This window comes from Meriones unguiculatus, chromosome 2 (genome assembly GCF_030254825.1).
Source record: "Meriones unguiculatus strain TT.TT164.6M chromosome 2, Bangor_MerUng_6.1, whole genome shotgun sequence".
NCBI lineage: Eukaryota > Metazoa > Chordata > Mammalia > Rodentia > Muridae > Meriones > Meriones unguiculatus.
Window position 1 is genome coordinate 113032618 of NC_083350.1, and position 25582 is coordinate 113058199.

The following is a 25582-nucleotide window of genomic DNA, read 5'->3' on the forward strand; positions in this document are numbered from 1 at the left end:
AACAAGAAGAGAACTTGTGAACTGGCAATTTAATAGGTTTAGTGGAACTCTAAGTCAACTAATTATATAAATGCAAGCCATCTGGTAAAACAAAAATGTAGTAGAGAAAAAATGTTTAAGATCTTAACTTCCCGAGTCACAGATCTATGTTTCAATCCCCACCTCTGTTCATATCAGCTGTCTTACATTGAGCAAATTAGGGAACATCTGTTGGCAGAGGCTGCTAGCTAATCATCCCAATTACATTGACTTCTTCAAGAGTCCTGACTAGACGGCTCTTTCAGTCCTTCTTGCAGTTAATTGTAGCCATCTGACCTGCTCTTGTCAAAACATGAACAAAAAAGCAGTAAGTGCCACTTGAGGGACTGAGACTTTCTAAGTGGACATTTCTCCTCTATATTTTTTTAAAATATGTAGACTGAGTGGAGTGATGATAAAAAATAAATGATGGGGTCGCGGCGCAGCTCAGGGTCGCCATGGCGGAGGTGCATCAACTCCGAGTGCAGGAGGCTGTGGACGCCATGGTGAAAAGTGTGGAGAGAGAGAACATTTGGAAGATGCAGGGCCTCATGTTCCGGTGCAGTGCCAACTGCTGTGAGGACAGCCAAGCAACTATGCAGCAGGTGCACCAGTGCATCGAGCGCTGCCATGCTCCTCTAGCTCAAGCCCAGGCCTTGGTCACCAACGAGCTGGAAAGGTTCCAGGATCGCCTGGCCCGGTGCACCATGCACTGCAATGACAAAGCCAAAGACTCGATGGATGCAGGAAATAAGGAGGTGCAGGTGAAGCGACAGCTGGACAGCTGTGTGTCCAAGTGTGTGGATGACCACATGCACCTCATCCCAACAATGACCAAGAAGATGAAAGAGTCTCTGTCGTCCATCGGGAAATAAAATTGTTTGCCAGTGACCATTGGGGCTGAGGGCAGGCTATTTAAGAGGAAGAATGGCAGTTTAGTGGGTTAAGCAATGTTTATGGATGAGGAAAACTCAGGACACAGAAAGTCCCAGGCATATGCCTCTCACCGCCCGATACTGGTTCCATTACATCTGGATTTTAGAAGGTGAAGTGGAAAGAAGCTGTTGCTAAAATTTGGATAACAGATAGCACACGGGAGAATTCTAGCTCCTAAAGGTTCGCGTGCAAGTGCTTGTTCTGGCAGTAGAGATGCCCTTGTACCAAGGGCTTAGATTCCTACTGCACAGACATCCAAGCTGGCAGCTTTCCTCAACCTGCTGGTAAAATTTGAGGAGAGTGTGTGTGTTGCCAAGCTCCTGTTTACCACAAGTGTCACCACACCACCTTGCATATGCTGTGAAACAAAACCCAGCAAACTAATAATTTAGAGGGAGGAAAAGGTTTCCTTCCCAGACCTTTATTTGGCTTGGTTTTGTCTTATGTGCAAGGGCACAACATGGATTTAAGATACAGGAGGGAGAATAATTTCAATAAGTTCTAAAGGTTCCTTGTATTTTCTGGCCATCACGATGGGAATTTCCTTTTCTTCAATTCTGTCGTTCTGGAAGCCCCTGAAGAAGCCAGGTAGTGTCACACTGTGTGTGGAAACAGCTTCCTTCACTGACTCATGCAGCCAAGTGACACATCCCCATGAAGAGGGTTTGACAGTCACTTATATACCAGTAGCTGAGATTAAACAGTAAAATAGGAACTGTTGAGAAGTGCTGGACTTGAGAAAACCTAGATTTCACAGAATGGAAGTCCAAACCCAGTATTACTCAGCCTCCTGAATTCACAGAGCCTTATAGAGGTAATCCCCTAACAACAAGGAGTCCTAAAAGTAAGCACCTTGTTATCAAATGCCATCTTTGCCTGGGACTTTGTAGTGCAGCGTTACTGGCCCAACATGTCACCTATCTTTTGGATAAGTATACTATGTTGTATTTATACCAGTTACTTGAAACAATGATTTACCTGTCTCTTTGCTGTGTCAAGCCTGCAATATATTTTCCAAGTGGTTTGGTTTTTAAATAAAGTTTCATTGTGTCCAAAAAATAAAAATTAAAAAAAAATTAAAAAAAATAAAAAAATAAATAAAATAAAATAAAAATAAATGATGGGCAGCTACTTGGAAGACACAGACTTAGTATGGCCTTTGGGAGCACTGCTAGTGAAATTTAGGGTTCTCTCTGTTATCCGAGTTTAGTCCAGCGTAATGGATCCATTTTTAACATAAAAGCACGGAAATGCTACCCACATTATGTAGCTCTCTCTATCTTTTTTTAAAGATGTATGGAAGTAACAAAACCCGCCCAAACTAGTTTGAGTTAACTTCAGGAGTTTGCCATAATGAGGGTCAGTCCATGAGGATCGCTCATACAAAATGAAGCTAGAAAGTTATCTATCTGAAACATTAAAAATATGCTTTTTAAATCTTCATACCTACAATATTTGGCAACTTTCACTTGTGTAGCTCTCCATTCTGTTCTTTCTTTTCATTCACATGTCACATCACTATTTTATATTTGCTATGTCCTGGTATTCAAGAAATTAAGATCTCCCCATTGTAATTAAAAATTCAAAACAAAAATTTTTCTGTTACCTATCTTTAGCCAGGTGTTTGTCATTGGTCTGTGTAAGGCAGAGCAATGAAATCACATAGCAATGGAATTAGTGCCAAAGGTCCAATTCATAGGTAAAGAAAGAGGGCTCTCAGAGTAAGTGGTTTGGGTTGTAAAGATTTCTCAAAATAGGGGAAGAAAATGAAAGTTGCCTGGGTTACTTTAAAAGAAGAGAAAGTTGGAGTTGGAGTGGGTATGAGCAATGGTCATTGAGGATGAAAATTACTAAAATTCATTTCCAAACACCTATGAAATAATAGAAGAATAATAGTAATATTAATAATAATATTAATCGGTGGCAAAGTGTATTCCACACTGTAACGTTAGAATCCCATGCCACTTTTGCATTATGATTTATGTTATTCATCATCTTTGCATTGTCATAACAGATCATTACAAATTTATCAGATTAAATGATAGCCATTTAATATCTCCCCATTTTGTCTGGGACAATATGGCTAAGCTGATTTCCTCTGGCTCAGGTCACCCCCCCCCAAAAAAAAAAAAAAGAAAAACCTGATAATTTTGTAGATAGGGCTGAATTAATTTTTAGAGAATGATTCTGAGTCATTCACTCTCTTCTATTTGTCTTATTTCTTCACAGCTTTTAGTTCCTGGAAACATCTCTTTGGTCCCTGCTGGTTGTACTCACAGGTCTCACAAGGGGCACCAAGTTTTCCTCTTGCTCAGAACTGCCTTCCTTATCAGCAGCATCTTTGCTGTCTTTTCTTTTACCACATCTATCCTAATCGAGCTTCATATTGCTGTGGAAAGCACAAAACAACTTGGAAAGGAGTTTGTCTTACGCTACTAATTAACAGTCCATAGTGAAAAGGTGTGAAAGCAGGAGCTCAGGGTAGGCATCTGGATGCCTGAACTGAAGGCTACTTACTGGTTTGTTTAGTCCCCATGGATGGTAAGCAAGCTTTCTTACACTATCCAATACTACCATTCAGGGTTGGCACTAATCAAAATGGATTGCACCCTCTTGTATTAATTTATTAATCAAGAATAAACCCTATAAACTTGACAACAGGCTATCTGATGAAGGCATTTTTACAATTAAAGTTCCTATTCCCACATTACTCTAGCTTGTGTCAGGTTGGAAAAAAAAAAAACTCAAACAAAATACAAGCAAAAATCAACCAAGAAAGCATCGGACTCTAACTGGACAAAAATGACCAGAAAACCACAACCAATCATAATGTACATTTTAGAGCCAGGTTCCTATAAATACATTTACAGTGAAGGAAAGATCATCCTGAGTGCACTATCCCAGAAGCAGAAAGACACACATGGTATATACTCACTTGTAAGAAGATATTAGTCATACAACATAGGATAAACATACCAAAATCTGTACAACTAAAGAAGCTGAACTAGAAGGAGGACCCTGGGTAAGATGATCAATCCTCCCTCAGAAAGACAAACATGATGGACATTGGATGAAGGGGAAAACAGGAAATAGGACATGAGCCTACCACAGAGGGCCTCTGAATGACTCTACCCAGCACTGTATCAAAACAGATAATGAGACTCATAACCAAACTTTGGGCAGAGTGCTAGGAATCTTATGAAAGAAGTATGACCTGGAGAGGACAGGAGCTCCACAAGAAGAGCAACAAAACTAAAATATCTGGACACAGGTATCTTTTCTGAGACTGATTCTCCAACCAAGGATCATTCCTGGATATAATTTAGAACCCCTGCTCAGATGTAGCCCATATCAGTTCAGTATCCAAGTGGGTACCCTAGCATTGGGAACAGGAACTGTTTCTGATAAGAACTCAGTGGCTGGATCTTTGATCACCTCCCCCTGAGGGGGTAGCAGCCTTGCCAGAACACAGAGGAGGACAATGCAGCCAGTCCTGATGAGACCTGATAGGCTAAGGTCAGATGGACAGGGAGGAGGTCCTCCCCTATCAGTGGATTTGGTAAGGGGCATGGAGGAGATGAGAGAGGAAGGGAATGAAGGAGGAAACTACAGCTGAGATACAAAGTGAGTCAACTGTAATTAATATAAAAAATTAACAAATGTATCATTATAAAAAATGCCTAGAACAATGAAAACAATAATTAACGTGCCAGAGTTTGGGTTGGTATGAAGTGTCAGAAGGCCTGACCCTATGCAAAGAACTGCAGGCAACTAGAGAATGCTTGAGAGCAGAAGTCGTTTTCCCCAAAGAAGAGCACATCTGTTGGTTGTCAGGTAACAAATGGCCAGTCAAGAAAATTTCTACATACAAGTAAGACAAATAGAATCATACAGACAGAGCAGGTTCTTTATATGTATGATAGATAGATAGATAGATAGATAGATAGATAGATAGATAGATAGATAGAAAGAAACATTGGTGGGGGGGCATGTAATGATATTATTATTTCCAAAAAGCGAAATAAATTTTTAATTTTATTCTTAAGAACATGCTGCTTTTATGGCTTATGTAATCAGGTTGGGCTCAGCATGATAATTCAGGATTATCTGTTTAGAGTTTTACGGCTGTGATTTCATCTTCAACTCTGGTCAAAATAACCCTAACCTTTCTGACCTCAGGTTCAGAGTATTCACAAAGTCCCCTTAGGCTTTGGTATTTTCTTTTTTTTTTAATTTTTTATTAATTACACTTTATTCACTTTGTTTCACCGCTGTGGTTCCCTCCCTCCTCCTGTCCAAATCCCTCCCTTCCTCCACCCTCTGCACACATGTCCCTCCCCAAGTCCACTGATACTGGAGGTCTTCTTTTCCTTCCTTCTGATCCTAGTCAATTAGGTCTCATCAGAAGTGGCTGCATTGTCTTCTGTGGCCTAGTAATGCTGCTTCCCCCTCAGGGGGAGGTAATTAAAGAGCAGGCCAATCAGTTCATGTCAGAGACAGAGTCCCTGTTCCTATTACAATGGAACCCACTTGGATACTGAACTGCCATGGGCTACATCTGTGCAGGGGTCTTAGGTTATCTCCATGCATAGTCCCTTGGTTGGAGTATCAGTCTCAGGAAAGACCCCTGTGCTCAGATTTTTTTGTTCTGTTGCTCTCCTTGTGGAGTTCCTGTTCTCTCCAGATCTTACTATTTCCCACTTCTTTCATAAGATTCCCTGCACTCTGCCCAAAGGTTGCCCATAAGTCTCAGCATCTGCATTGATAGTCTGCAGGGCAGAGCCTTTCAGAGGTCCTCTGTGTCAGGCTCCTGACTTGTTCCCTCTTTTCTCCTTCTTCTGATATCCATCCTCTTTGCCTTTCTGGATAGGAATTGAGCTTTTTAGCAAGAGTCCTCCCTCTTGATTGGTTTCTTTAGGTGTACAGATTTTAGTAGGTTTATCCAAATTATATGTCTATATGAGTAAGTATATACGCTGTGCATCTTTCTCCTTCTGGGATAGCTCACTCAGGATGATCTTTTCCAGATCCCACCATTTACCTGCAAATTTCGTGATTTCCTTGTTTTTTATTGCTGAGTAATATTCCATTGTGTAGATATACCACAATTTGTTCATCCATTCCTCCATTGAGGGGAAACTTGGCTGTTTCCAGCTCCTGGCTATTACAAATAAGGCTGATACAAACATGGTTAAACAAATGTCCTTATTGTGTACTTGAGCCTCTTTTGGATATATGCCTAGGAGTGGTATAGCTGTATCTTGAGGAAGCGCTGTTCAGAGTTGTCTGAGAAAGCACCAGATTGCTTTCCAGAGTGGTTGTACAAGTTTACATTCCCACCAGCAGTGGAGGAGGGTTCCCCTTTCTCCAAAATCTCTCCCGCATGTGTTGTCTCTTGAGTTTTTGATCTTAGCCATTTTGATGGGTGTAAGGTGAAATCTTAGGGTCATTTTGATTTGCATTTCCCTAATGGCTAATGAGGTTGAGCATTTCTTTAAGTGTTTCTCTGCCATTTGATATTCCTCTATTGAGAATTCTCTGTTTAGCTCTGTTCTCAATTTTTTAATTGGATTGCTTGTTTTTTTGCTGTTTAACTTTTTTAGTTCCTTATATATACTGGATATTAGTCCTCTGTCAGATATAGGGTTGGTGAAGATCCTTTCCCAATCTGTAGACTGTCTTTTTCTTCTGACAACAGAGTCCTTTGCTTTACAGAAGATTTTTGTTTTATGAGGTCCCGTTTATTGATTGTTGCTCTTAAAGCCTGTGCTGTTGGTGTTCTGTTCAGGAAGTTGTCTCCTGTGCCAATGAGTTTTCACGTATCTGAACATTGTAAAGGCAATATACAGCAAGCCTATAGCCAATATTAAACTCAATGGAGAGAAACTTAAATCAATCCCACTGATATCAGGGACAAGGAAAGGCTACCCACTCTCTCCATATCTCTTCAACATTGTTCTTGAAGTCCTTGCTAGAACAATAACACAATTGAAGGAGATCAAGGGGATACAAATTGGAAAGGAAGAAGTCAAAGTATCACTATTTGCAGATGATATGATAGTATACGTGAGTGACCCCAAAAATTCTACCAGGGAACTCCTACAGCTGATTAACACCTTCAGCAAAGTGGCTGGATATAAAATTAACTCAAAAAAAATCAGTAGCCCTCCTGTATAAAAGACAAAAGTGCCGAGAAAGAAATCAGCGAAACAACAGCCTTCACAATAGCCACAAATGACATAAGGTACCTCGGAGTAACCCTAACCAAGCAAGTCAAAGACTTGTATGAAAAAAAATTCCAGTCTCTGAAGAAAGAATTAGAAGAAGATATCAGAAGATGGAAAGATCTCCCATGCTCATGGCTTGGCAGGATTAATATAGTAAAAATGGCCATCTTACCAAAAGCAATCTACAGATTCAATGCAATTCCCATCAAATTACCAACACAATTCTTTACAGACCTTAAAGAAAAATTCTCACCTTCATATGGAACAACAAGATACCGAGAACTGATAAAACAATTCTCTACAGTAAAAGATCTTCAGGAGGTATCTCCATCCCTGATCTCAAGCTGTACTATAAAGCAACAACACTAAAAACTGCATGGTACTGGCATAGAAATAGACTGGTGGATCAATGGAATCGAATAGAAGACTCTGACATAAATCCACACACTTGTCAAACTGATTTTTGACAAAGATGCCAAAACCATTCAATAGAAAAAAGACAGCATCTTCAATAAATGGTGCTGGTTTAACTGGATGTCTACATGTAGAAAAATGAAATAGATCCATACTTATCACCCTGCACAAAACTAAAGACCAAGTGGATCAAAGACCTCAACATAAAACCAGGCACACTAAACGGCTTAGAAGAAAGAGTGGGGAAGAGGCTTTGGTATTTTCACCACAACACCTTAGATTCTCTGATTCTCTTTCAATATTGCCACAGGAACACTAAATACTTCTCATTCAAAATGCTGCATGTTTTAGGATTCACCTTATTCCAGCTACACATCCCACAAACTAGTCATAGTACCAGAGGCTTTTCCATTCCTAGAGATCATGTTGAATGATTTTCATGAGTGCTATTTTTGTCCTTAACAAGTTTCTCTATTGTATTATTTTTCTTACTTTATTATCTCTGAATGCTTTCAAAGGGGAAGTTATTTTCCTCCATTGCGCACTAAGTACTGACATTATACTTTGCATAGCATATATGTTCTCAGAGAAAAGATATGCTCTATAAATACAGCAGTGATAAGAATGTTAACTCACATATTTCTATAGCACGTAAGAATTCCTCTGTGAAATGATTTGTTATTGAAAGGTGGACAGAATAAGAGATAATTAAGAGGAGGGAGAAAGCTGATGTAAAAGTGTCAAAGTCTTATTCTATCAAGCAAACTTACACAAACTTGGACTTACTATTAAATTAGTGAAGAGGCCTCCATTTAAACTTCTGGTCTGACCTCTTTGGTGGTAGAAACCTTTCTATCAATGTCCTTAAGTCTGTGTATGAGCATGATGGCTGCAGTGTGCTTTTGTATGAAATGTTTCTACTGAAGACTGGACATGTGTTTAACACTACATGTTCTAATAACTTAAATTGCCTGGCCCAAAATACCAAGATCTGGAGCCTTGTAAATTAGATAGTAAACATGACAGGATGTAAATGCTGACTTTGCATATGAATTAACATTTTAATACGCATGCTTAGACATTTTTTTTAGAAAAATATATGGATGCTGAAATAATTATATAGGGTAGCACACTCTTGTAATCAGGGAGGCAGAGGCAGATGGACCGCAGTGAGTTTGAGCACAGCCTGGTCTACAAAGTGAGTTCAGGACAGCCAAGGCTATGCTGAGAAACCCTGTCACAAAAAAGAAAGAAAGAATTATATAGAATCTGATATTTGTTTTTATTTAAAAAAAGAGTATCACATTAGTTTCAGTTCTCTCTGAATTTCACTAGCAAGTTAGTCGTGGTTTTGCTTTAATCTCGTCACATAAGAAATGGGCATTGAACTGCCATAGGCTACATCTGTGCAAGGGTTCTAGGTTATCTCCATGAATGGTTCCTGGTTGGAGCATGAGCCTCTGGAAAGACCCCTGTGTTCAAATTTTCTGGTTCTGTTGCTCTCCTTGTGGGGTTCGTGTCCTCTCCAGATCTTAACTATTTCCCACTTCTTTCATAAGATTCCATGCACTCTGCCCAACAGTTGGCCCTAAGTCTCAGCATCTGCTTTGACATTCTGCAGGACAGAGCCTTTCAGAGGCCCTCTGTGGCAGTTCAGTGTCCAAGTGGGTTTCATAGTAATGGGAAGAGGGACTGCCTCTGACATAAACTGATTGGCCTGCTCTTTGATCACCTCCCCATGAGGGGAGAGCAGCCTTACCAGGCCACAGAAGATGAAAATGCACTTATGATATCTGATGATATCTGAAGATGACAATGCACTGATGATGACACTCCTGGTGATATCTGATAGACTAAGATCAGAAGGAAGGAGAGGGGACCTCCCCTATCAGTGGACTTGGGGAGGGGCATGTGTGAAGAAAGGGAAGGGAAGGTGAGCTTAGGAGCGAGGAGGGTGGGGTTTATGGGGGATACAAAGTGAATAAAGTGTAATTAATAAAAGTAAAAAATAAAATAAAAAGAAATGGGCATTTACTCATACAGTTAATGCAAAATAGTCACTTAATATAGGTAAAGTTCTTAAAACAGTGGCTTTCAAGATCTAGAAAAGATCATTCTGAGTGAGATATCCCAAAAGCTGAAAGACACACATGGTATATACTAACTTATATAGACCTATAAGATATGATAAACATAATGAAATCTATACACCTAAAGAAGATAAACAAGAAAGAGGACCTGGGGTAACATGATCAGTCCTCACATAGAAAGACAAATGGGAGGTTCATTGGACCTAGGAGAAAACAAGTAACAGGACAGGAGCCTACTGCAGAGGGCTTCTGAAAGACTCTACCTAGCAGTATATCAAAGCAGATACTAAGATTCATAACCAAACCTTAGGCAGAGTGCAGGGAATTATATGAAAGAAGGGGGAGTTTGTATGACGTGGAAAGGATAGGAGCTCCACAAGGACCAAATATATCTGGGCACAGGAGTCTTTCCTGAAACTGACACTCCACCAAGGACCATGTATGAATATAACCTAGAACCTCTGCTCAGATGAAGCCCATGGTAACTCAGCAACCAATTGGTTTCACATAGTAAGGGGAACAGAGACTATTTCTGGCATGAACTCAATGGCGGGCTCTTTGACCTCCCCACCCCCCAAGGGAGGAGCAGTCCTGGTAGGCCACAGAGGAGGACTTTGCAGTCAGTCCTGAAGATACCTGATAAAACAGGATCAGATGAAAGGGGAAGAGGTCCTCCCCAAGCAGTGGACTTGGAAAGGGGCAGGGAGGAGATGAAGGAGAGAGGGAAGGCTTGGGAGGGAGGGAGGTAGCGGGATACAGCTGGGATACAGAGTTAATAAAATGTAACTAAGAAAAAAAAAAGAAAGAAAGAAAGGAAGAAAGAAAGAGAGAGAGAGAAAGAAAGAAAGAAAGAAAGAAAGAAAGAAAGAAAGAAAGAAAGAAAGAAAGAAAGAAAGAAAGAAAGATGAAACAAACAGAGGGGAGGGGCAAGATGGCAGCGCCGGGAGGACTCTCATTCTGAGCAGCAGCACAGCAGGATCAGCACAGTGAACAGCAATCAGAACTCTCGGCCATAAAACACAGTCATTGTGTTTCCCAGGTGAGAGGATACCCCACGGTGGGGGATTCAATCAGGTTTTAACTCACCCGGCTAAACCGCGGAAGAGATCTCGGTTCCGCCAGACGCTTGGCTGCCGGCCACCAGCCCCAGCCCCAGCCCAGAGCCACAAGCCAGTGTCTCTGGTCATGGTCCCAGACGGAACCTTGGGCACCACACTATCAGAGACTGGAATTTTCAGTCGAGAGATAACCCCAGGGTACAGGAAACGATTGGGACCGGCCTTAGGTCACCCAGACATCCCCTGGAAAAGACTCGGGCGGGTTCCACGGGCACCCCAGGAGCCAGCCCGGAGCCAGAGCCGGGGACCCAGGTTCCTGCACAGAGCCCTGCCTGCCTGCGAGCCTGATTCGCCGCCGGAGATAGAAACGGCGGGTCTGATCTCAAAGCACTCAGCTCACCCCCAACCTGAAAAGGTCCCCGGAAAATTACCCAGCTTAGGGAGCCACTCGGGCTCCCAAAAGCCGCAAAGGCAGACACAGGCAGTTTCTGCGCACCAGACAGCTGGCAGAGACTGAGCAGCCATCACACAGCTGTGCTCCAGGCACAGGCAAATTTCTGTGGCCAGCCAGCTGGCGGACACTAAGCAGTGTGCACCAGGGCAAAAAAAGACACTAGGAGTCTGTGTCTCCAGAGAATCCATGGGGAAGGAAGGAAACTGTACTGATCTAAATCACCCAATCCTTCCCTAGAAAAAGTCTAGCAGTCTAGTGGGGCCGAGGCGCCAGCACTTAGCTGTGCTCCAGACACAAGCACAAACAGTTGAGGCGCGCCTGATGTCCAACTGGGTCACAGCAGCTGATCATTAAATTTGCAACAAGAAACCCAGAAACAGGGCAGCTGCCCTCAGGACTTCCCTGGGAGAGAGGAGAACCCTCTTGACTAACAAAGACCACAGTTACCACTCAGGTCTATATCCCTGAGGTGAGCAACTCCTGAAAAAACACCAGCCATCCAGGGACTATACCCAAAAAGCTGAGAAGACATCCTTCAGGAAAAACCAGCTTTCTGCAAAGGGGATTCTCTCCACCACAGGATCCCCAGGAACCACCAGAAAATAACCCCAAACTCCTAAGATAACACAATGGGTAGAGGCCAGCGTAAAAGCTCAAGCAACAAAAGACAGAGCAATATGGCATCTCCAGAACCCAGTTACCCAGGGGCAAGTAGCCCTGGACACCCCACCATAACTGAAATCCAAGAAGATGACCTAACAAGTATGCTCATGAAGATGGTAACAGAGGAAACAAATAAGATTCGTAAAGACATAGAGGAAGATAAACTCAAACAGAATATTGCCATCCGTAAAGAAATAGAGGAAGCTGCAGCCAAACAGTTTATGGCCTTTAGAAAGGAAATGCTTAAAACACTGAATGAAATGATAGAAACAGAGTTGAAGGAACTAAAAGAAAAACAGGAAAGTACAATCAGACAGGTGAAGGAAGTAAACAAAACAATTCAAGACCTGAAGATAGAATTGGAAAAATTAAAGAAAACACAAATGGAAGAAATAATGGAAAGGAAGAATCTAGGGAAGAAAACAGGAACTACAGAGGTAAGCATAACCAACAGACTAAAAGAGATGGAAGAAAGAATCTCAGGTGTAGAAGATACAATGGAAGAAATCGATGTATCTGTCAAAGAAAATGTTAAATCCGAAAAATTCCTGACACAGACCGTCCAAGAAATGCAAGACAATATGAAAAGACAAAACCTAAGAATAATAGGTATAGAGGAAAAAGAAGACTCCCTTCTCCAAGGCCCAGAAAATATTTTCAACAAAATCATTGAAGAAAATTTCCCCAAGCTAAAGGAGAGGCCAATTAGAATACATGAGGCCTACAGAACACCCAACAAATTTGACCAGAAAAGAAAATCCTCCCGCCACATAATAATCAAAACAGCAAGTATACAGAACAAAGAAAAAATACTAAAAGCTGCAAGGGAAAAAGGCCAAGTAACATATAATGGCAAACCCATTAGAATCACACCTGACTTTTCAACAGAGACTATGAAAGCCAGAAGGGCCTGGACGGATATCATGCAGACCCTAAGAGAACACAGATGTCAGCCCAGGCTACTATACCCAGCAAAACTCTCAGTCCTCATAGATGGAGAAAACAAGATATTCAATGACAAAAACAAATTTCAACAATACTTACAAACAAATCCAGCATTCCAGAAGACACTGGAAGGGAAAATACAACCCAAGAAAGCTAGCTACATTCAAGAAAACACAGGAAATAAATAACCTCACTTCAGTAAAACAAAAAGCAACCAAGCACACAACCTGATGACCACAGCCAACATCAAAATCAAGAGATCTAACGGCCACTGGTCATTAATCTCTCTCAACATCAATGGACTCAACTCTCCAATAAAAAGACACAGATTAACAGAATGGATACGTAAACAAAACCCAGCAATCTGTTGCATACAAGAAACACACCTAAGACACAAAGATAGACATTACCTGAGGGTAAAGGGTTGGAAGACGACTTTCCAAGCAAATGGACCCAAGAAGCAAGCAGGAGTAGCCATTCTAATATCTGATAAAATAGACTTTCAACCAAAATTAATCAAAAGAGATGGGGAAGGACACTTCATACTCATCAAGGGAAAATTCCACCAGGAAGACATCACAATCCTGAACATCTATGCCCCAAATACAAGGGCACCCACATTTGTGAAAGAAACATTGATAAAATTTAAAGCACATATAGATCCACACACATTAATAGTGGGAGACTTCAACACCCTACTCTCAACAAAGGACAGGTCAACCAAACAGAAATTAAACAAAGAAACAATGTCTCTGACAGAGGTCATGAATCAAATGGACCTAACAGACATTTACAGAACTTTACACCCAAACACAAAAGAATTTACCTTCTTCTCAGCACCTCATGGAACCTTCTCCAAAATAGACCACATAGTGGGTCACAAAGCGAGCCTCAACAGATACAAGAAGATTGAAATAATCCCATGTATCTTGTCTGATCACCATGGAATAAAGCTGGACCTCAACAATAACAGAAACAACAAAAAGCCTACACACACATGGAAACTGAACAACTTGTTACTAAATGACAGCTGGGTCAGGGAAGAAATAAAGAAAGAAATTAAAGTCTTTCTAGAAATCAATGAAAATGAAGACACAACATACCCGAACTTGTGGGACACAATGAAAGCAGTGCTAAGAGGAAAGTTCATAGCACTAAGTGCCTTCAAGAAGAAATTCGAGACAGCTCATTCAAGCACCCTAACGGCTCACTTAAAAACCCTAGAAAAAAAGAAGAAAGAAAGAAAGAAAGAAGAAAGAAAGAAAGAAAGAAAGAAAGAAAGAAAGGAAGAAAGAAAGAAAATATATGCATTTCAATTTCAAAAAAAGGTTCTATAATTACCAAATTGTGGCTTACTTTAATTTATAGATAAGTATTATCTGCCTTGCAATGTAAAATGTCTTGAAATACTCATTTTAGATTAGATAAATTATGCTAATTAACCTATACAATAACTTGCTTATTTGTCTTTTGTTGTGATGACTTGATATCTATCCTGAGAACAGTTTTCAAGTGTATGTAATACTTTATTGTTAGCTACAATAATAGTGTGCATTTCTTGAATTTATTCTTTCTGTTCAGTTAAAGTCTTCATAGCTTCTGTGCAACAGATTTCCAATTCCACCTTGCATCCTCAGCCAGGTAAGCACCACTCTACCCTCTACTTTCACGAGACAATTTAGATCACACATCTAAATAAAGTTATTAACTATTTCTGTTCCTGCCTTGTTGTATACTGTATACCATCTTCCAAAGAATATTAAAAATTAAGGCAAAAAATCTGTACCAATTAAATATTACTAAGTAATAATTGTATTGTTAGTAAGGGTAGGTTACAAACTGGAAGGTGATTCAAAGCTTTCACCTCACTAGATTAAACAAGTGAAAGATGAGTAGTTAAGAGTTTTTAAAAAAAGTACAAGATCTGACAGAAGTTAGTTTGTTTTTCTTATTTTACAACTGAGTTTGCTTAAGAAATTTAACTGTGCATGCATTAGGACTCTTAATAATATTAGATGAAGAGTAAATGATAAATTGCTTGTTTTCTTCCCAAAATATGCGTGTTTTTTATTTATCTCTAAAATAATGTGGCCATTCTGTGAATGGTCAAATCAAAATGTATTAGCAAGACATTTATGTCTTTCACAGTTTCAGACATTGAAAGTCCTTTCTCCAGGAACAATATTCTATTACTTCTTCGAGTACAGAATAGCTATTATCTACTCACAAATGACTTCACCTTTCTTCTGAAATCATCTAAAAGGCAGCTCTGATTTACCTGTTATTATAAATTTAAGAAAATCTTCTGTCTTATTTCTTTAAAAGGCATGTTTTCATTCAGAAGTGTACACTGGCCCTTTTTCTTTTATTGCCTGTGATTGCCAGAGAACTTTGGTAAAAAAAAAAAAAAAAAAAAAAAAAAAAAAAAAATTAAGGACAGAATCCATAACAGACACAAATCACAATGTAACTTCGAAGATTAGAATTAGCAAGTATGTTCTCCTCCTCAAGGCTGGGCAAGTGTAGCACAGCAGAGGAAATAACAGAATGAAACGGAAAAGGACTTTGATCCCCTCTTTTTTTGTAGTGGCAAGGGTCACCTAACTCTAGAGAAAAAGGTGAAGATTCAAGTGTGCAAGTGAAGCTCAGACTTTTTCCATTTGAAGATCACTTTGAAGAATATGTATTTTTCTTTTGCTCTTCTCTTTCTACAAAAGATAAAATTTCATCTAAACTTTAAGACCTTTAAACATCCCAAGAGCATCATGTTTTAATCTTCTTTCTTCTACCTTTTAAGTGTTCCTTTTGTTTTAAGATGTTCACACATGCCTTACATAAACTATAGATAAACAGAGGTTACATAATCACATTACTTTTAAATGCCATGTTGTCACTGTCCTACTTTTATGCCTTGAAACATTTAAACTACCATCTGAAATTACCTTGATCTTTTATGTGTTAATGCATGCAAAGCTCTTACATTTCTCACATTTATATCACATGATCTTTCAGTCCTCCAGTAGAGCAGATGGGTGATCTTAAAGGATCTGTGCGTTATATACCAGGCAAATCTCTTTACTAAAGTTTACAAACACCTTCTTGTTCAATTGTATTTACTGCTTTGCTGAGGAATTATGTACTCTTGCCAATTGTCACCTGATATGTCAATAAAGCAGGTTACAGCCATTCTCTAAGAAAGGGGGAGAACATGGGTGGTCTTCATGCCAGCCAGAGGAGGAAGAGTTAGAGAAAAAGGAGGGTATTTTGCCACAGGCAGATATCAAGGAGGGACCAAAAGAAAGAGCTCAGCAAAGGAAGCTACAAAATGCATTTATCTCTGAAATATCCATTGAGCAGGAGCCAAATTGCCTTAGAAAAGAGTCTCAATTATTTGTGATAACTGGTTCAGAGAGAAACTGAGCAAGAGGTTTAAAAATTACTTTAGCAATTTATTTTGGTTTCTATTACAAGTTTTTTTTAATCAATTTCTTTATTTTATTAATTACATTTTATTCACTTTGTTTCCCAGCCATAGCCCCCTCCCTTGTACTCTAATAAGTCTACCCTTGCTCCCTATTTTCCTCCCATGCCCCTCCTCAAGTCCACTGATAGGAAAGGACCACCCAAACCCCTTTCCTCTGACCCTAGCCTATCAGGTCACATCAGGATTGGCTGCATTGTCTTCCTCTCTGGCCTGGTAAGACTGCTCCCCTTCAGGGGGAGGTGATCAAAGAGCCAGCCACTGAGTTCTTGTTAGAGACAGTCCCTGTTCCAATTACTAGGGAACCCACTTGGAGACTGAGTTACCAAGGGATATATCTGTGCAGAGGTTCTAGGTTTTCTGCATGCATGGTCTTGGTTAGAATATCAGTCCCAGAAAAGACACCTGTGCCAAGATTTTTGGTTCTGTTGCTCTCCTTGTGGAGCTCCTGTCCTCTCCAGGTCTTTCTATCACCCTTTTCTTTCATAAGATTCCCTGCACGCTGCCAAAGTTTGGCTATTGATCTCAGCATCTGCTTTGATACCTTCCTGGGTAGAGTCTTTCGGAGGCCCTCTGTGGTAGGCTTCTGTCCTGTTTCCTTTTTTTCCATCTTCTGATGTCCCTCCCATTTGCTTTTCTGAATGAGGATTGATCACCTTACTCAGAGTCCTCCTTCTGGATTAGCTTCTTTAGGTGTACAGATTTTTTATGTTTATCCTATAGTATATGTCTAATATCCACCTATAAGTGAGTATATACAATGTGTGTCTTTCTACTACTAGAATACCTCATCAAAATGATCTTTTCTATTTCCTTCCATTTGCCTGAAAATTTCATGATTTCCTTGTTTATAATTGCTGAGTAGTATTCTACTGTGTAAATGTACAACAATTTCTGTATCAGTTCCTCCATTGAGGAGCATCTGGGTTGTTTCCAGGTTCTGGCTACTACGAATAAAGCTGCTATGAGCATGGTTGAACAAATTGGAAGAAGGAGAAAACAAGAAACAGGAGAGGAGTCTACCACAGAGGACCCCTAAAAGACTCTACCCAGCAGTGTAACAAAGCAGATGCTGAGACTCATAACCAAACTTTGGGCAGAGTGTAGGGAGTCATATGAAAGAAAGGGGAGTTAGTATGACCTGGAGAGGACATGAACTCCACAAGGATCAAATATATCTGGACACAGGGGTCTTAGTTGATTCTCCAACTAAGGACCATTCGCAGATATAACCCAGAGCTCCTGCTCAGATGTAACCCATGGCAGCTCAGTATCCAAGTGGGTTCTCTAGTAAGAGAAAGAGGGATGGTCTCTGACATGAACTCAGTGGCTGGCCCTTTAACCATCTCCCCCCTCCCCTCCTCCCCCCCAAGGAGGAGTAGCCTTGACAGGCGACAGAGGAGGACATTACAGCCAGTTCTGATGAGACCCAATAAGCTAGGGTCAGACAGAAGAGGGAGGAGGACCTCCCCTATCAGTGGACTTAGAGAGGTGCATGGAAGGTGATGAGGGAGGGAGTGTGGAATTGGGAAGGAATGGGAGAAAGGGGCTGCAGCTGGGATGGAAAGCAAATAAAATGTGATTAATGTAAAAAATAAAAATGTAATTAAAAAAAGACATTGAGCATTTCTTTAAGTGTTTTTCTGCCATTCAATATTCTTCTATTGAGGCTTCTCTGTTTGGCTCTGTACCCCAATTTTTAATCAGATTACTTAATTTGTTGATTTTTAACTTCTTAGGTTATTTATATATTCTAGATATTAGCCTTCTGTCTTATATAGGGTTGGTGAAGATCCTTTCTCAGTCTGTAGCCTGGCATTTTGTTCTGATGAGTGTCCTTTGCTTAACAGAAGCTTTTCAGTTTCATGAGGTCCCATTTACTGATTGTTGATCTTAGAGCCTATGCTTTTGTTTTTTTTTGTTCAGCAAGTTGTCTCCTGTGTTAATGAGTTCAAGACTCTTCCCCACTTTTTCTTCTAACAGATTTAGTGTGTCTGCTTTTATGTTGAGGTCTTTGATCCACTTGGACTTTAGTTTTGTGCAGGGTGACAAATAAGGATCTATTTGCATTTTCTACTGGTAGACATCCAGTTAGACCAGCACCCCTTTTGAATATGGAGCCAGAGAACTCATTTACCTGATAAGCACCTTCAGCAAAGTGGCTGAATACAAAATTAACTCAAAAAAATTAGTAGTCCTCATGTATACTAATGACAAAAGGCTGAGAAAGAAATTATGGAAACTATACCCTTCTCAACAGCCACAAAGGGTATGAAGTACCTTGGTGTGACTCTAACCAAGCAAGGGAATGACCTGATTGAAAATAATTTCAAGTCTCTGAAGAAAGAAATAGAAGAAAATATCAAAAGATGCAAAGATCTCCTGTGCTCATAGATAGTGAAAATGTCCATCCTGCCAAAAGCAATCTATAAATTCAATGTTATTCCAATAAAATACCAACAAAATTCTGTACAGACCTTGAAAGAAAAATTTTCAACTACACATGGATAAACAAAAAACCCAGAATTGTTAAAACAATCTTATCCAACAATACTTTGCCTGGAGGCATCTCCACCCTGATCTCAAGCTGTACTATAGAACAATACTAAAAACTTCATTTTACTGGCATAGAACAGAATGGTAGATAAATAGAATCGGATAGAAGACCCAGAAATAAACCCACACACCACGAATACTTGATTTTTTTTGCAAAGAAGCTAAAACTATACAATAGTAAAAAGACAGCATCTTCAACAAATGGTGCTGGTCTAACTGGATGTCTACATATAGCAAAGTGCAAAGAGATCCATATTTATCACCCTGCAGAAAGCTAAAGTCCAGAGGGATTAAAAACCTCAACATAAAATCAGACAATGTATTTCAAGTTTTTTGTTGTTTGTTTTTGTCTACATGTTAGCTAAAAGTACTGACTATTTTATTTTAAAAATTTCTCTATAAACATAAGTCATACTTGTATCTGCACGCCTCTCTATATGTTCATAACCAAGACCCCACCTCAGAAAACATGGAGGTATTCAACACTAAGGGACATATATAATAAAGAATCTGTTTAGTGAAACCACAGCCACATATGCAAATTATGATCAACCTACTTTATGTCAGTAATGTTAAAACAAAGAAATAAAGTTAAAACATTATAATTTGTATTTTTAAAATATTACAAAACTATGAGGTATTTCATAATACCTAACATTCATACTCCTTTCCATTTTAGGCATGCATTAACCTATTCTCCATTTTGGATTTTGGGTAGGAGTTTCCTATTTTTCATTTCTAGAGTACAGAAGAAAGTGTTAGGTTTAAGGATGGAGCTTTTTATTTGACGAGAAAAATATGAAATATCTTTGTTTCAATGCATGTTTATAGAATCTATCTATCTTTTATGCATATATGATTTCTACAAAATTTACAATTCTGAAGCAAGCTTTTCTCATTCTTGTGTAAGAGACAAAGTTGAGGAAATATAAAGACATTCAGTGAGAAATAATCAACTATGCAAATAGTAAAGGAACTAACCAAAATATAATTTAACATTTTTGTATAAAATTAATGAAAAAATGTATTCTGGAAGCCTCATACCTACAAGCTCTGGTGTCACAGTAAAGCATTCATATGAGAAAGAAAAATGAGAGAAAGAAGCATCCATTGGTACTTAAAATAAGTTTTATGATACATAATCTTTCCAAATGACAAGACGGTATTTTCTAAGTATCTAAGATTACAAACGCTTTTCACATGTATGATAGAAGAACTGTCCCATAGTCCTGACTAAAGATTATCTTCACAATAAAATTACTTTATCAACAGCTATTAAAATTAACAGTACAGTCTGTTCAGGATGAAATTATGAGGCATGCCAAGAATTTCAAGTTTTAGTCTATATAATTGATTTCCATAATCAATTCCCAGTGCTACAAAAACTTAACAGCACATGATAAAGAAATGGTGTGTTTAAGCAACAACAGGAGTTAAAGTAGAATATACCATTTTTCAGAGAAAATATTTATTTCTGAGCTAGCTAATTCAACAAATCTTCAAAAGCAATTAATATGTGGTTGACCACTAGGTATATTTTTGAAGAAACAAGCTACACTTATTATCAATATATAATTAGACACAATTTCTTCATGAACTGGTCCTTACATCAGCCAAGGAATTACAAGTTTAAGCAAAATGAAAGTGGACTGATAGAGAGAGGAAAAGTGAGGAATGTAAAAGAAATTTTAGAAAAAAATATCACAAATTATATTAACCATGGCTAACCTTCTGTAGCAAAGACCTGGGTTTAAGACATGAATGAGATTGTCCTGAGAAGGAGCATTGAAGTCTCAGGAAATGGCACAGTGAGACACAACCCCAAATGAGGAAAAGTCTCCACTTAAAAATGAAGCAAATGCATAAATAATTTTAGTATCTTCACTCTTAAATGATGGAACAAAGAAAGACAAAGGGAATTTTACCTATAACATTTGATTCCTCTGTTTTGATGCATTTCTGAAGGACACACTTTGAGCAAGAAATCTGAAGCAATTCTTTCTCTAGCTTTACTCTACCGGTTATTAAAATGTTAAGTGTCCACATCAGAATAGTTTCTTCTCAAGAATCATGTTAAGGTACAGTGTTTATTTAAAATAAAGAAAAACTATTTCAAATATTCTCACAGAGATATTGCTTTCACTATGAATCTTGTTAATATTTTGACACTGTATGAATGAAGAGAGATAATTAGAATCCAAAGTTTTGCTTTAGAGCTTAAAATGCTAGTTCATCCATAGTTATAAAATAAAAAAAAGCTTCCCTTGGATTCCTTACAGTGAAAGTGAACATTTACTGTGTAGTAAATGGAAGATATTGCTTCATAGATCAAATTCCATCATTTAGGATTACATTGTCTCTCTCATTTAGAATCACATTGTCACTCTAATTTAAACAGTGTATTTAAAAAATAAGTAAAAACATGTATAACCATATTGCCAGCTTTTACTTATGTTAATGTAGTTGGATAATACATTCAAAAAATGACAATTATGGTTATGTTTCTGTGATTGTAAAACTTGGCACTTTTATATGTACATATATACATATGTTATTTTGATTTCAAAATATTTGATTTGATTTTACAAATATCACTACTAGTTCTAATATTAGAAGATGATGCAGCCAGCCCTGCTGAGATCTGATGGACTAGGGTCAGACAGAAGGAGAGGTGGTCCTCCCTTATCAGTGGACTAGGGAAGGGGCATAGGGTAAAAGAGGGAGGGTAGGTGGGACTGGCAGGAGATGAAGGGGGCTACAACCAGGATACAAAGTGAATAAAGTATAATAAATAAATAAATAAACTATAAAAATATTCCAATATCAAAACATATCACCATGATGCTATTCCAAAAGAACAAATTAAAAAAGAAATGAAAATTGAGAAATAGTATTAAGTTGAACACACTGTTTCAAATTAGTAAGATTTATACATGTAACTTTTTAAAGTCAATATTTTGTCATCATTAAATGCATTATATAAACGCAACTCAGAAAGCCTAGAAGCAATTTAAGAAGACAAAGAAAAAAATACACATTAGTAAGTCAGATATTTTTCTCTTCTGGCTCAGTGCCACAATTTTGAGTAAAGAGACAATTTTGGATTATGGTGGTCTCATGATTTCTAGTGAAACAACTGACAGACCAACTCTGGAAACGTGCATGGTTCATGAAGTTTTAAATTACGAATTACAAATTTTCACATCATCCATCTTCCACTTTATAGCTGTTGGAACAAAAATCTGTTTCTAAACAATTAGCTCAGAGTGTGCTCTTCTCTTGCTGTTTGATTCTGTCAGTATCATTGTTGAACATAATCCGGAGACTCTAAGCCAATTCATTGGCCAATTCTCAAGAGAGTCCTAAATATTTGCTCTTTCTTCCTGAACCAATTATACGATGGCAGATCCTCCAATTGAAAATTAATTACAAAAGCTTCATAGTTTCTTTTCCTTTTTTTCTTTTCTCATTTTTTCTTTTCTTTTTTTTTTCCTTCTGCCTGATGATGTGTTTGAGAATGAATGCTAAGAGAACAAAGTCTCATCTAATGGCTGACTGACTACTAAACCAATCTCAAAGCCTCTGACCTGATGTGCATACCTCAGTCTACTATCCTTGGATTATAATCTATGGTTTAAATTGTAGCTATAATGTAGTTTATGCTTAGATATCAGGACTATATATACTATTGTTTTCAGATAATATGACATCTCAGTTGTCCTTTTTACTAACAGTGCCTATGGCTGAGACTCATTTCTACTATTTGCTCAGTCATAATTTTTCTTGTTTTATTTTTCAACTGCTTATTTCTTTGTATCATCTTTCATTACTGTGTCTCTTTCCCTGTCTGGGGTGAAGGGGTGTGTGTGTGTGTGTGTGTGTGTGTGTGTGTATGTGTGTGTTTTAGGAATCAAAGCTGAGACATGAAACATGTTAGGTATTATACCAATAATATTCAGTGTTGCCTATTGCTGACAATTACAAACATGTTTCCCACACACTTTTCCTTAGATTCTAAAACAGTATCCAGTTTTCAATATATATTTTTAAGTCTTTATTAATTACACTTTATTCACTTTGTTTCACCCCTGTGGTTCCCTCCCTCCTCCCATCCCAATTCCTCCCTTCCTCCACCTTCTGCATGCATGCCTCTCCCCAAGTCCCCAATAGGGGAGGTCTTCTTTTCCTTCCTTCTTATCCTAGTCAATTAGGTCTCATTAGAAGTGGCTGCATTGTCTTCTTCTGTGGCCTGGTAATGCTGCTTCCCCCTCAGGGGGAGGTAATTAAAGAGCAGGCCAATCAGTTCATGTCAGAGACAGTACCTGTTCCTCTTACAATGGAACCCACTTGGATACTGAAATGCCATGGGCTACATCTGTGCAGGGGTCTTAGGTTATCTCCATGCATAGTCCCTTGGTTGGAGAATCAGTCTCAGGAAAGACCCCTGTGCTCAGATTGTTTGGTTCTGTTGCTCTCCTTGTGGAGTTCCTGTCCTCTCTGGATCTTAATATTTCCCACTTCTTTAACTCAATATCTTACATTCATCTTTAAACTCTCCAACCAAAGTTGATAAACTATTTTATCTCAATCTTCCTTCTCCAGCTGCTTTACTTTCACACACTCAAAATGCTTAAACTGTCACCATATCAATAACAATATTATAAACCTGGATTTTAATCACAGGTTTTTTGTTTTATTTTTAATTATTTTTATTTTTATTAATTACAGTTTATTCTCTTTGTATCCCCCCTGTACCTCCCACCCTCCTTCCTCCTAATCTCACCCTCCCCCTTCCCACCTGTGTCCCTCTCCCAGTCCACTGATAAAGGAGATAATCCTCCCCTTCCCTCTGCTCCTAGTCTATCGGGTCTCATCAGGAGTGGCTGCATTGTCTTCCTCTGTGGCCTGGTAAGGCTGCTCCCCCATCAGGGGGGAGATGAACAAAGGGCAGCACAGTCAGTTCATTTCAGAAACAGTCCCTGTTCCCATTACTATTTAGGCCACTTGGACACTGAACTGCCATAGGCTGCCTCCATGCTGGGGTGCCAGGCCATTTCCATGAGTGGTCCTTGGCTGCAGTATCAGTTTCAGAAAAGACCCCTGTGCTCAGACTTTTTGGATCTGTTGCTGCCCTTGTAGAGCTCCTGTCCTCTCCAGGACTTACTGTCTCTCACTTCTTTCATAAGATTCCCTGCACTCTTCCCAAAGTTTGGCTATGAGTCTCAGCATCTGCCTCAATACCCTGCAGGGTAGAACCTTTCAGAGGCCCTCTGTGGTAGGCTCCTGTCCTGTTTCCTGTTTTTTCCCTCCTCCAATGAATGGGGATTGAGCATCTTCTTGGCAGGATTAACATAGTAAAAATGGCTATCTTACCAAAAGCAATCTACAGATTCAATGCAATTCCCATTAAATTACCAACACAATTCTTTACAGACCTTGAAAGAAAAATTCTCAACTTCATATGGAATAACAAGAAACCCAGAATTGCTTAAACAATCCTCTACCATAAAAGATCTTCTGGAGGTATCTCCATCCCTGATCTCAAGCTGTACTATAGAGCAACAATACTAAAAACTGCATGGTACTGGCATAGAAACAGAATGGTGGATCAATGGAATCGAATAGAAGACCCAGAAATAAACGCACACATTTATGTACACCTGGTTTTTGACAAAGATGCCAAAACCGTACAAAGGAAAAAAGACAGCATCTTCAAGAAATGGTGCTAGTCTAACTGGATATCTACATATAGAAAAATGCAAATAGATCCATACCTATCACCCTGAACAACCTAAAGTCCAAGTGGATCAAAGACCTCAATTAAAACCAGACACACTAAACCTGTTAGAAAAAAAAGTGGGGAAGTGTCTTGAACTGATTGGCACATAATTTTTTTTCCTATTGTTCACCATTATATTCATGCACTCAGAATAAGATGTGATGCTTCCTCAAAACCAAACCTTACAGTATCTACTCTTCATTTTATTTATTGCCACCTCTGCCAAAATCTTTTTTAGGGTTAGTAGTATAGCCCTTTGATATTTTCCTACTATGTCTTTCTGTTGTCTTTCTTCAAACTGTTATTACATGACAGGAAATTAAGGATACAGCAGAACAGGCCTGAGCTCTTTGTAAAATCTTTTAACATCTCTCCATTACTTTTTAACTCTCCAAAAGTAACCCTTGATTGTATCTCACTCAGGTCTTCTACGTTCTCTTATTTACTAGTAGTAACTTTTTTCCATACTAGAATTTACTAGTTTTTCTTAATGATTAGAAAATGATTTTCTTCTTACTTGACTTGTTGGTCTCTAGATTCTAAACATGGCTAACTCTCACATTTTTTATTTATATTTTTTACTCTGTATATTAATTACAGTTTATTCACTTTGTATCCCAGCTGTAGCCCTCTCCCTCATTCCCTTCCAGACCCACCCTCCCTCCCTCATCTCTTCCCATGCCCCTCTCCAAGTCCACTGATAGGGGAGGTCTTCCTCCCCTTCCATCTGTCCCTAGCCTATCAGGTCTCATCAGGGCTGTCTTTCATAGTCTTCCTCTGTTTTCTGGCAAGGCTGCCCACTACCTCAGGGGGAGGTGATCAAAGAGCAAGCCACTGAGTTCATGTCAGAGAGGTCTTTCTCTCTCCCCCTTCTTTCATAAGATTCCTTGCACTCTGGCCAAAGTTTGATTATGAGTCTCAGCATGTGCTTTGATATCCTGAAGGATAGAGTCTTTCAGAG

General features: G+C 39.0%; 1 protein-coding gene across 1 annotated transcript; it reads left to right on the forward strand.

Moving 5' to 3' along the window:
* The first annotated feature begins 458 nt into the window (after positions 1 to 458).
* On the forward strand, positions 459 to 1076 carry LOC110542468 (protein FAM136A). The gene has a single exon (XM_021629054.2). It carries the CDS (start codon positions 477 to 479, stop codon positions 891 to 893), a length of 417 nt encoding a protein of 138 aa, XP_021484729.2. The 5' UTR covers positions 459 to 476; the 3' UTR covers positions 894 to 1076.
* Positions 1077 to 25582: the final 24506 nt, after the last annotated feature.